Here is a 13,968-nt window from a genome sequence, read left to right on the forward strand (position 1 = left end):
CGACTCTAGACAAGATTTCATCAATCATGTCTCCGGGTAGGTCTCTTAAAATATTGGGTTGTCTATCCATTTTGTGTTTTTAAACTGTAAAATAGACAAGAGTTAGATTCATAAAAAAAATACTTATTAATACAAGCAATTTTTACATATATCATAAAGCATAAGAACACTATATTCCATATATTACACCACACGAATACAACTATCTTATTCCGACTCGCTCGTTTCTTCTTCTTCGGTTTTGGTTCGTTTTGCCAAGTTTCTAGGGATATATGATGTTCCCCTAATACGAGCCGTCGTTGTCCACATTGGTTTAGAAAAACCTGGTGGTTTAGAGGTTCCCGGGTCATTGTTACAACTTAAGGACTTCGGGGGTTGACGATACATATAAAGTTCATCGGGGTTGGAATTAGATTTCTCTATTTTTATGCCCTTTCCCTTATTATTTTCTTTTGCCTTTTTAAATTCAGTTGGGGTAATTTCTATAACATCATCGGAATTCTCGTCGAAATCCGATTCATCGGAGAATTGGTAATCCTCCCAATATTTTGCTTCCTTGGCGGAAACACCATTGACCATAATTAACTTTGGTCGGTTGGTTGAGGATTTTCTTTTACTTAACCGTTTTATTATTTCCCCCACCGGTTCTATTTCTTCATCCGGTTCCGATTCTTCTTCCGGTTCCGATTCTTCTTCCGGTTCCGACTCTTCTTCCGGTTCCTCTTCGGGAACTTGTGAATCAGTCCACAAATCATTCCAATTTACATTTGACTCTTCATTATTATTAGGTGAGTCAATGGGACTTGTTCTAGAGGTAGACATCTATCACATAATATCAAACACGTTAAGAGATTAATATATCACATAATATTCATATGTTAAAAATATATAGTTTCCAACAAAAATGTTAAGCAATCATTTTTAAAGAAAACACGGTCGAAGTCCAGACTCACTAATGCATCCTAACAAACTCGATAAGACACACTAATGCAAATTTTCTGGTTCTCTAAGACCAACGCTCGGATACCAACTGAAATGTCCCGTTCTTATTGATTAAAAACGTTCCATATTAATTGATTTCGTTGCGAGGTTTTGACCTCTATATGAGACGTTTTTCAAAGACTGCATTCATTTTTAAACAAACCATAACCTTTATTTCATGAATAAAGGTTTAAAAATCTTTACGTAGATTATCAAATAATGATAATCTAAAATATCCTGTTTACACACGACCATTTCATAATGGTTTACAATACAAATATGTTACAACAAAATAAGTTTCTTGAATGCAGTTTTTACACAATATCATACAAGCATGGACTCCAAATCTTGTCCTTATTTAAGTATGCGACAGCGGAAGCTCTTAATAATCACCTGAGAATAAACATGCTTAAAACGTCAACAAAAATGTTGGTGAGTTATAGGTTTAACCTATATATATCAAATCGTAACAATAGACCACAAGATTTCATATTTCAATACACATCCCATACATAGAGATAAAAATCATTCATATGGTGAACACCTGGTAACCGACATTAACAAGATGCATATATAAGAATATCCCCATCATTCCGGGACACCCTTCGGATATGATATAAATTTCGAAGTACTAAAGCATCCGGTACTTTGGATGGGGTTTGTTAAGCCCAATAGATCTATCTTTAGGATTCGCGTCAATTAGGGTGTCTGTTCCCTAATTCTTAGATTACCAGACTTAATAAAAAGGGGCATATTCGATTTCGATAATTCAACCATAGAATGTAGTTTCACGTACTTGTGTCTATTTTGTAAATCATTTATAAAACCTGCATGTATTCTCATCCCAAAAATATTAGATTTTAAAAGTGGGACTATAACTCACTTTCACAGATTTTTACTTCGTCGGGAAGTAAGACTTGGCCACTGGTTGATTCACGAACCTATAACAATATATACATATATATCAAAGTATGTTCAAAATATATTTACAACACTTTTAATATATTTTGATGTTTTAAGTTTATTAAGTCAGCTGTCCTCGTTAGTAACCTACAACTAGTTGTCCACAGTTAGATGTACAGAAATAAATTGATAAATATTATCTTGAATCAATCCACGACCCAGTGTATACGTATCTCAGTATTGATCACAACTCAAACTATATATATTTTGGAATCAACCTCAACCCTGTATAGCTAACTCCAACATTCACATATAGAGTGTCTATGGTTGTTCCGAAATATATATAGATGTGTCGACATGATAGGTCGAAACATTGTATACGTGTCTATGGTATCTCAAGATTACATAATATACAATACAAGTTGATTAAGTTATGGTTGGAATAGATTTGTTACCAATTTTCACGTAGCTAAAATGAGAAAAATTATCCAATCTTGTTTTACCCATAACTTCTTCATTTTAAATCCGTTTTGAGTGAATCAAATTGCTATGGTTTCATATTGAACTCTATTTTATGAATCTAAACAGAAAAGTATAGGTTTATAGTCGGAAAAATAAGTTACAAGTCGTTTTTGTAAAGGTAGTCATTTCAGTCGAAAGAACGACGTCTAGATGACCATTTTAGAAAACATACTTCCACTTTGAGTTTAACCATAATTTTTGGATATAGTTTCATGTTCATAATAAAAATAATTTTCTCAGAATAACAACTTTTAAATCAAAGTTTATCATAGTTTTTAATTAACTAACCCAAAACAGCCCGCGGTGTTACTACGACGGCGTAAATCCGGTTTTACGGTGTTTTTCGTGTTTCCAGGTTTTAAATCATTAAGTTAGCATATCATATAGATATAGAACATGTGTTTAGTTGATTTTAAAAGTCAAGTTAGAAGGATTAACTTTTGTTTGCGAACAAGTTTAGAATTAACTAAACTATGTTCTAGTGATTACAAGTTTAAACCTTCGAATAAGATAGCTTTATATGTATGAATCGAATGATGTTATGAACATCATTACTACCTTAATTTCCTTGGATAAACCTACTATAAAAGAGAAAAATGGATCTAGCTTCAATGGATCCTTGGATGGCTCGAAGTTCTTGAAGCAGAATCATGACACGAAAACAAGTTCAAGTAAGATCATCACTTGAAATAAGATTGTTATAGTTATAGAAATTGAACCAAAGTTTGAATATGATTATTACCTTGTATTAGAATGATAACCTACTGTAAGAAACAAAGATTTCTTGAGGTTGGATGATCACCTTACAAGATTGGAAGTGAGCTAGCAAACTTGAAAGTATTCTTGATTTTATGAAACTAGAACTTTTGGAATTTATGAAGAACACTTAGAACTTGAAGATAGAACTTGAGAGAGATCAATTAGATGAAGAAAATTGAAGAATGAAAGTGTTTGTAGGTGTTTTTGGTCGTTGGTGTATGAATTAGATATAAAGGATATGTAATTTTGTTTTCATGTAAATAAGTCATGAATGATTACTCATATTTTTGTAATTTTATGAGATATTTCATGCTAGTTGCCAAATGATGGTTCCCACATGTGTTAGGTGACTCACATGGGCTGCTAAGAGCTGATCATTGGAGTGTATATACCAATAGTACATACATCTAAAAGATGTGTATTGTACGAGTACGAATACGGGTGCATACGAGTAGAATTGTTGATGAAACTGAACGAGGATGTAATTGTAAGCATTTTTGTTAAGTAGAAGTATTTTGATAAGTGTATTGAAGTCTTTCAAAAGTGTATAGTATTAAAACACTACATGTATATACATTTTAACTGAGTCGTTAAGTCATCGTTAGTCGTTACATGTAAGTGTTGTTTTGAAACCTTTAGGTTAACGATCTTGTTAAATGTTGTTAACCCAATATTTATAATATCAAATGAGATTTTAAATTATTATATTATCATGATATTATCATGTATGAATATCTCTTAATATGATATATATACATTAAATGTCTTTACAACGATAATCGTTACATATATGTCTCGTTTAAAAATCATTAAGTTAGTAGTCTTGTTTTTACATATGTAGTTCATTGTTAATATACTTTATGATATGTTTTCTTATCATAGTATCATGTTAACTATATATATATATCCATATATATGTTATCATATAGTTTTTACAAGTTTTAACGTTCGTGAATCACCGATCAACTTGGGTGGTCAATTGTCTATATGAAACATATTTCAATTAATCAAGTCTTAACAAGTTTGATTGCTTAACATGTTGGAAACATTTAATCATGTAAATATCAATCTCAATTAATATATATAAACATGGAAAAGTTCGGGTCACTACAGTAAAGCTCTTACAGGAAGTGAAATAAACTATGCACCGATCGAAAAGTTTGTGTATGCGCTTATTTTAACATCGCGAAGGTTAAGAAGATATTTTCAAGGGCATCCAGTGCATGTATTAACTAATATGCCAATCAATCAAGTTTTAACAAAACCGGAGATATCTGGTAGACTTGCATTATGGGCAGTCGAATTAGGCGCTTATCAAATATCTTACCTTCCGCGTAGTGCTGTAAAAGGTCAGGTTATGGCGGATTACCTCGCTGAAATGTCTGGAAAATTGGAGGTGATTAATGAGCGAACCGCGTTGAAACTGGTACTTGATGAAACTTGGGATTGGTTTACTGATGGTGCTTCGTGCGTAGAAGGTGCAGGTGCAGGTTCGGTTTTGGAAAACCCAATTGGTGAGGAGCATACGTATGCACTGCGTTTTAATTTTGATGTGTCAAATAATGAAGCGGAGTATGAAGCATTACTTGCTGGTTTAAATATTGCGCAAAAAATGAATATTGCTAAGTTACGAGCATTTACAGATTCGCAGTTAGTAGCAAATCAGTCTAATGGCTCTTTCGAAGTACATGATCCTTCTATGCAGAAATACTTGCAGCTATTAAAGGAACTAGCAGCGCGGTTTGAGCATTTTGAACTTGCACAAGTGCCAAGAAGTCAAAACAAGAAGGCGAATGCTTTGAGCAAATTGGCCGCTTTAACGTTTTCTCATTTTCAAAAACAAGTATGGGTTGAGGAATTACCAAGTAAATCAATAGATAGTGACTTAATGGTCGCATCTGTTGATGAAGAACAGCCAAATTGGATGGCGCCAATTATACAATATATCTGTAATGATACTTTACCAAGCGACAGCCGCGAAGCTCGTTTAGTAAGAGGGCGAGCACCAATGTATATCATCCAAAATGATATCCTATATCGTAAATCGTACTGCGGACCAATGATGCGATGTGTTGGCCCAATTAAGGCAGAAATGATTGTAGAAGAAGTGCATAATGGTACTTGTGCACTGCATTCAGGCTACAAAACAATTGCAGCGAAAATTATGCGGATGGGTTACTTTTGGCCATCCCTATACCGCGATGTGGCAAAAATTGTTAAAAGATGCAAAAGTTGCCAAAGGCATGCCCCGCAGAACCGAATGCCAAGGCATGATATGATTCCTGTCAATTCGCCATGGCCATTTCACAAATGGGCTATTGATATCGTAGGCCCATTTCCTGCAGGGCCTAGCAATGTTAAATTCCTGATTGTGGCAATCGATTATTTTACCAAATGGGTTGGAGCTAAGGCGGTCCGCACTATCACTGGAATCCCAAGAAGGTAAGAACTCCAACCTGTCCGATGCTTCTTCGGCCAAATACGATATACAAGTGGGACCCGCACTATGCGCAAGCTGTGAGAAAAACCGCTTCTTTTTTCTGGTTCTGAAACAACTTGGGCGAAATTTTGTATGGGAATACATTGTTTGTAGATTTGGCATTCCGCGAGAACTGGTTAGAGATAATGGTGCGCAAATAGCGAAAGATCCTTTCAAAACATGGTGCACTGATATAAATATCATACAAAAGTTTACTTCAGTAGCGCACCCACAAGCTAATGGCTTATGCGAAGTAACCAACCATGATATAGTAAGCGGTATTAAAAAGAGGTTATGCGAAAAGCGAACTGGTTGGGTAGATGAATTACCCAATGTGTTGTGGGCACATCGCACAACTTTCAAAAAGAGCATAGGAGAAACACCTTTTAGTTTGGTATATGGTTCTGAGGCAGTAATTCCCGCAGAAATTTTGGTACCAACGCACATAATAGTTAACTTTGAGGAAGAAGCGAATGATTCTGCGTTGAGCGAAAACCTAAATTTCATTGAAGAGCATAGGTTAATGGCTGCTATCAGAGAAGCGAATAATAAGCAGTAAATTGCTAAGTATTATAACAAAAGAGTGCGTGCTTTGTCTTTCACTATAGGCGAATGGGTGTTGCGGAATAATGAAGCAAGCAGAGCAGAAAAGCTTGGCAAATTGGGTCCTAATTGGGAAGGACCTTATCAAATTGTGGCAATTAATGCGGCAGGTTCATATAAGCTCGCGGATATGGAAGGGAAAATTTTTACCTAATGCGTGGCATGCTGTTTTATTAAAGCGATATTACGCATAGCTTGGTGAAAACTATAGAGGATATATGTTCAAAGTGCGAAATTGGATTCAAGGAATGTGGCTGATATGCTTATTAGGTGTTTCTATTTTTAATTTTTTGCAAGTCTTGATCACGCTTGTAGGAACTTTAAAAATAAACACTTGTAAAAGTATGCGAAAAGTTTATCTGTGAAATGCGAATGATTATGAAATGTTTTATAGTTTTTTTCATAAAGTTGTAGTATTTCACAAGTGTTTTGATAGCAAAGTGATGAAATTGCCCACTTTTGCATGTAAATTATTGCGAAAGGAATTTTATATCCTAATTATTTGATTTTGCCAATACTTAGATGCTTCGCAATGCTAACTAATTGCCTAAGGATTGTTTCGGCGGACTTAGAAGATTCATAACGTATAAATATATACGCATACAGATTGTTTCGCAAAAGTATGCATTTATTATGTGCACAATAATAGAAGTTGGAAATTGCAAAGGACAAGTTTGTGTTATGCATAATGTTTACGAAAAAGCGCTATATAAGAAAGAGTACTCGCGAATAAATATGAAAAAGTGAAGTTTCATTGATAACAGCGCAGAGATAGCTGCGTGCTAATTTCTACAATATTCTATTCTAGCTTAGATAAGTCAAGTTCAAAGATGTCTTTTAAAGTAGCATCATCTTGTTGACTTATTGCAGTAACTTTGTCGATTGGAATATCCGCTAAGCTTGCTTGTGCAGTAGCAGCTGCTTCACGTGCTTCGGCAAGTGAACAAACGCAATCTCCAATAGCGGGGGGTAGTAGATCCGGTATGGTGCAATGTGGAGCAATTTCATCCAGAAACTCTACTCTCTCGCGCAGTCGTAAAGCAGCTGCGTATGTAGAAAACAGAACATTCACGGGACGCGAATTGAGAACCTTTTTAGAAAACTGCGGTAAGTGTTTGCGGAGTTGGGAGAACTCAAATTTCGTAGAGGCTGTGGAGGCCAGAACATTGTCTCGCTCCGCAGTAAGCTTTGAAACCTCCTCTTGTAGCGAGGAGATTATTGTCTGAAGATTGTTTTGTTTGTCAGCTGCAGTAGACACTTGTAGATTCAATTCGTCTACCGTGGTTTTGGCCATGGTGAGCTCATAGGAGAGATCAACACAGCGTTTCTCGCTGTTTTCAGCTTTGATCCTCTCAGCATTGTACTTCTGCTGTTCGGCTTCAAGAACATTGAAAAATTGTTCTTGACGGCATATCACATCGTATGCCGAGTTGAAACACATGTAAACATTTTGAACAAAACTGTTGTGCGCATCAAGCGCAGAGAGCTTAGAAAATTCACGGCGAAGCTCGCTGGTATAGCCAACTTCATCTGTTGACGCTGGTCAAGTGCAGTAGCAGCAGAGGCTTAAGTATACCCTGATAAGCCATCAATCCGTACCCCATACGAGTCTGGAGGAGTGCGGAATAGCTCTGTAATCTGCTCCATGGAATGCGGGCTCGGGTAGCGTAGATTGAATGATGAGCCTCCTATAAACCAAAAACAAGTATTATAGCAGTAGAATGTGCGGTAAACAAGGTCATACATATGAGTAAAAGTACGCAATATACCGGTTTATTGCTCCCCTTCATAATCCGATGAAATTGGATTATCGACCAGGGGAGTGCTTTGTTGGAGCTTCTTGCTCTGAGATGATGGTGGAGTTTGAAGTGGCCGTTTTACAGAACATGGCTGCGATGATGGCGACTTCGACGTCAAATCAACGACAGGAATCGCCTGTTTTTCCTGCTTGATTTGGCTGCCGGAGGAAGCTGTTGATTTAGATTCCAGATTGGTTAGTAGTTTTGTAATAAGAGCCTTGGTATCTACCTTTCTATCAACTTCGACAATCTTCATTTTTAATTATGAAGGAGAAGTGGTGGCTAAGAATTCGTAAAGGTTAATTGCGAATTTTTGTAATTGCGAAGTAAGTTCAATAAAGCGAGTGAGACCTTGGTGGTTATGAATCATGATATATATAGGGAAAATAAGGGTGGCAATTGATTATGTTAATTATCCGTTATGATAACTCAAACGGTAATATTTGAGATAACGGTTGAAAACGGTAACTAACCTATAGCGAAAGCGAAAATAGTTAAATGCGGAATTTTAGAGTTTATCATGATACATCTGCTTCGCAAAATGAATCAGAATAAACTGGGGGGACTTGATCATATACATGGCATTGTATATGTGTTTTTTATTTGCTAAATGCTAAAAGCATAATTATGTGGACTCTAAAGTTAAGATATATAATATTCGCTGAAAATAAAGTGCAGCAGTTATGTTTCTGCGTTAATAAGGGACTGCGGTTTAATCCGCTGTGTTTCCGCGGATTGTTAGGTAATTCACAGACCGCGGACATCTCAAATACTATAAATAGGGAGCTTGGCCTCTCATTTATAGGTTGTTGATTCTCTGCCATTTGCCTACGCCTTTGTGATTTCCACTTATGACCTTGCCCAAGGGATTTTTACATCGCGCAAATGTGAATTAAGCTAGTTAACAATCAAGACCGGGTCGGGGTGGTTGATCACTTGATAGTTAAAGTGAAAGATGATCATCGAGGCCCAAAACAATCATCAAACACTCCATCCTCCATCATAATCTTATTACACTCAATCCGTAATTAAGTAACATCATTAATTAGGGATTGATCACATGGAATATAGGGTAGTCGTCGATAGTTTAAGAATGACGAGGTTTCTTAGATCTTGACGTTGTTTCTTTCTCAGTCAAATGTTTGGATCTTCGTTTGGCTCTTTTTCCAATTCCTCCCAATTGGTTCTTTCGGCTAATTGCTTAGGAACAAAATCACCAGTCGTTATACGAGCGGTCATTTTGTAAACTGCTTTCTTAGATGGTTCATGTGGATGGTCACAAATATTTTGGGTCATAATAGGTTCATCGGGTTTGGGATTGGGTATAACAGCCAAAGATTTTCCCAAATCACATTGTGGTTCGGTAATTTCCACAACTTCTTCAGGATCCTCTTCTTCGGGTTCCTCCTCTGGATCTTCTTCCGGATCCTCTTCTGGAACCTCTTCTGGCAATTGTGAATCTTCCCAATTTTCCCAACAATTTTCCTGAAATGTCCCGTTCATAGTGATTATAAACGTTCCATATTAATTGATTTCGTTGCAAGGTTTTGACCTCTATATGAGACGTTTTTCAAAGACAGCATTCATTTTTAAAACAACCATAACCTTTATTTTATCAATAAAGGTTTCAAAAGCATTACGTAGATTATCAAATAATGATAATCTAAAATATTCTGTTTACACACGACCATTACATAATGGTTTACAATAGAAATATATTACATCGACATATGTTTCTTGAATGCAGTTTTTACATAATATCATACAAACATGGACTCCAAATCTTGTCCTTATTTTAGTATGCAACAGCGGAAGCTCTTAATATTCACCTGAGAATAAACATGCTTTAAACGTCAACAAAAATGTTGGTGAGTTATAGGTTTAACCTATATATATCAAATCGTAACAATAGACCACAAGATTTCATATTTCAATATACATCCCATACATAGAGATAAAAATCATTCATATGGTGAACACCTGGTAACCGACATTAACAAGATGCATATATATAAGAATATCCCCATCATTCCGGGACACCCTTCGGATAAGATATAAATTTCGAAGTACTAAAGCATCCGGTACTTTGGATGGGGTTTGTTAAGCCCAATAGATCTATCTTTAGAGTTCGCGTCAATTAGGGTGTCTGTTCTCTAATTCTTAGATTACCAGACTTATTAACAAGGGGCATATTCGATTTCGATCATTCAACCATATAATGTAGTTTCGATTACTTGTGTCTATTTCGTAAAACATTTATAAAAGCGCATGCATTCTCAGTCCCAAAAATATATATTGCAAAAGCATTTAAAAAGGGAGTAAATGAAACTCACTTTCACAGATTTTTACTTCTTCGGGAAGTAAGACTTGGCCACTGGTTGATTCACGAACCTATAACAATATATACATATATATCAAAGTATGTTCAAAATGTTGGGATTTAACAAGTTTGATAAGTCTTAAAACCTTTTAAGAATCATTATAAACGGAAGCGTGTAATTATCAAATTTTACTTGTCATCTTTAAACCAATTTAAAGCTAAATCCCATGGATCAAGTTGTGAACATTATGCTTACATATTAACAAGAGAAGGAAAGATGTTATACCTCCTCAAACTAAGGTTTGAGGGCTGCTATAAATGGGCAGAAAGTTTGGTGATTAAGATGATGAAATGAGCTCCATCTTGAACCTTCAAGTGTCTTAAACTTCGACCCTTTGATGCACCAACAATACCTTTAAGTTTGCTAATGTTTAGAACCCTTAAACACTTCAAACACAAGCTTGAAAGCCTCTTGAATGTTGCTGAAAATTCAGCAGCAGTAAGCTTCAAAGATGATGCTAAATGGAGCCTCAAAACAATGAGACCTCAAGAGATAATACCCCAAACTATGTACCAACACCTATTGCTTGGTTAGGATTTGATAACACTTGAATATAAGCTTCAAAACAAGCTCAAGAACACTCTTGTTTCTGCTGTGAAATTCGGCCAGCAATGGTGCAGAATCTTGAGAGAGAGTTTTTGTTATTTTACTTGAAGTTGCAATGCATGTGTGTCTTGAAAATTGTCAAGCATGCTCTTAAGGAATTGTGAAGTTCAAAAGCAACAACCAAGCATGGGTGAGGTCCTTGGAAACCCCAAAAAAATGGCCTCCCATAAGGTTTATAAAACCTTATTAATTTTTTATAAAACTAGGAATTAAACCCATGCATTTTTATGTCACTTTCACATTTTTATAAATCCTTTTATAAAATACAACACAATTTAATTATTTAAACCTATAAATAATTAAATCCTTAAAATATATATAAATTATCCAAATAATTTATTTCAAGTAATAATATTTCAGAAAACCGATTTTCTGAAATCCAAGTGTCGCGTATTTTTTTAACGATCCATTCGTTATGATTAAATACTTATAAGGTGTCGGTAAGCTTGTTATTGGGTATGACCCGACTTGGATCATAACACATTAGCCACATTAATTAAATATGTCTCTCGGGCATACGAAATACCTTCAATCTCCCACTTGCACGAGAAACATAAGAATTAATGCAAGTGACGGATACCACCTAACGACCGTCCATCACCCCCAATATGTTATGACTTTGTGCCATTCAATAACATCATCCCTTTCGAGTCCCATCTCGAATATGATTAGGTGAATCTTTCATTATATCCTTTCATCCTAGATGTCATGTCAAATCCAAGAGATACAGAGTGACCACTCTCTTATAGACTCAACTTTATCAGGCCTTAGACATCTTACTCTCAACGAATAAGAGGGACAAATTCCATCTTGACTACATACGTCCTAGATACACACTTTGTATTATACCTGAGCTCTTCCTTATGTACTACCATATTTCAGAATAGCGAAGAAAAGAGTCAAGGCATAATACTCGGTGAATATCAGGACCCAATATGTATCTCAGGTCAGAGGATACGATGATATTCGCCTTTACTCAAGATTACATGTGATCAACCACAAAGGCTCCATACAGTAAATCTTGAGTGCGGGTCTTCCAATATTTGTATCCCACAAATATCTATGAACCTTGGTTGCAACCTTGCCTCACATTCACCATTTGAATGTTAACCAATCCAAGTTCATAATAGTCTAGACCTCACACTTGTTCCCAAAAATGTGATCAACTACGAAATTTAGAATAATAGTTTATTCATGGATAAAATATGCAAAATTGGAACATGACTCATAATTAAATTAATACCATAATTATATTAATGAGTTTGAACTAATTCATTCCGTTACAATACATAAAATAGATCAATTCCAATCACTAGAATATCAAAACCCTAATGCACAAACATTTCCCTCATGTTTTGGCCCATGTAAAAGCTTCGTGAGTGGATCCGCAACATTTTGATCTGTGTGAACTTTGTGAATACATATCTTTCCCTTTTCAACCTCATCCCTGATGTAGTTGAATCTCCGCTCAATGTGACGAGTCTTTTGATGAGCACGAGGTTCCTTGATTTGAGCAATCGCACCCTCGTTGTCACAAAAGATCTCAAGAGGGTCCTGAATGGAAGGGACCACTCCTAAGTCGTCTATGAATTTCTTCATCCATGCAGCTTCCTGAGCTGCCAATGAGGCGGCAATGTACTCCGACTCTGTAGTGGATAATGCAACAACTTCCTGTTTTGAGCTCTTCCAAGAGACTGCACCACCATTTAACATGAAGACATAACCGGATTGTGATCGAGAGTCATCTCGATCAGTTTGGAAACTCGCGTCCACGTAACCTTTTACAGTGAGTTCCTCCTCACCAGACCCATATATTAGAAACATATCCTTAGTTCTCCTAAGGTATTTCAATATACTTTTAACAGCAATCCAATGACTGTTTCCTGGGTTGTTCTGGTATCTATTTGTCAAGCTTAGAGCGCATGACACATCCGGTCTAGTACATATCATTGCATACATGATAGACCCAATAGCAGATGCGTATGGGACTTTCTTCATTCTCTCTTGTTCATCTTTCGTGGTAGGACACTGAGATGAACTGAGAACGGTTCCTCTTTGAATAGGTACCAAACCTTTCTTAGAGTTTTCCATCTTGAACCTTTTCAAGATTTTATCAATGTATGTACTTTGACTCAAACCTATCAATCTCTTGGATCTATTCCTATAGATCCCTATCCCCAATATGTATTGTGCTTCTCCAAGATCCTTAATGGAGAAGCAACTCTTTAGCCAAGTTTTGACTTCTTGCATTGTGGTAATATCATTCCCAAATAATAATATATCATCCACATATAGCACAAGAAACATTATGGAGCTCCCACTATCCTTCTTGTATACACAAGCTTCATCACCATTTTTAATGAAGCCAAATTTCTTTGCCTCTTCATTAAAACGATGATTCCACATTCTAGATGCTTGTTTCAATCCGTAGATTGACTTCTTTAACTTGCATACCTTCTTAGGATTTTCCGGATCAACAAAACCTTCGGGCTGTACCATATAGACATCTTCCTCAAGATATCCATTCAGGAAAGCGGTTTTGACATCCATTTGCCATATTTCATAGTCATAGTGAGCAGCAATGGCAAATAATATCCTAATAGACTTTAGCATTGCCACTGGCGAGAAAGTTTCATCATAATCAACCCCTTGAGTTTGAGTGAAACCTTTTGCTACAAGTCTAGCTTTGTATGTATCCAAGTTTCCATGTATGTCGGTTTTCATTTTGAAAAGCCATTTGCAATCAACTAGCTTGGAGCTAGGAGGTTGCAAAACAAGTTCCCAAACTTGATTTTCATACATGGATTGCATCTCGGCGTTCATGGCTTCCTGCCATTTATCTTTATCAATCCTTGATAAAGCATCTTTGTAGTTTGTCGGTTCATCCAAATCAACCGTATAGCAACCATCCACGAGAAACCCATATCTCTCGGGA

General features: G+C 36.1%; 1 protein-coding gene across 1 annotated transcript; it reads left to right on the plus strand.

The window, feature by feature from the left end:
• Nucleotides 1-4,402: 4,402 nt before the first annotated feature.
• LOC139888680 (uncharacterized) lies at nucleotides 4,403-6,274 on the plus strand. The gene is made up of 5 exons (XM_071871675.1): nucleotides 4,403-5,008; nucleotides 5,420-5,607; nucleotides 5,759-5,922; nucleotides 5,965-6,163; nucleotides 6,253-6,274. The coding sequence occupies exons 1-5, from the start codon at nucleotides 4,403-4,405 to the stop codon at nucleotides 6,272-6,274; spliced, it is 1,179 nt and encodes a 392-aa protein (XP_071727776.1).
• The last annotated feature ends 7,694 nt before the right edge of the window (nucleotides 6,275-13,968 follow it).

The sequence above is a fragment of the Rutidosis leptorrhynchoides genome, chromosome 2 (genome assembly GCF_046630445.1).
Source record: "Rutidosis leptorrhynchoides isolate AG116_Rl617_1_P2 chromosome 2, CSIRO_AGI_Rlap_v1, whole genome shotgun sequence".
NCBI classification, from domain to species: Eukaryota; Viridiplantae; Streptophyta; class Magnoliopsida; order Asterales; family Asteraceae; genus Rutidosis; species Rutidosis leptorrhynchoides.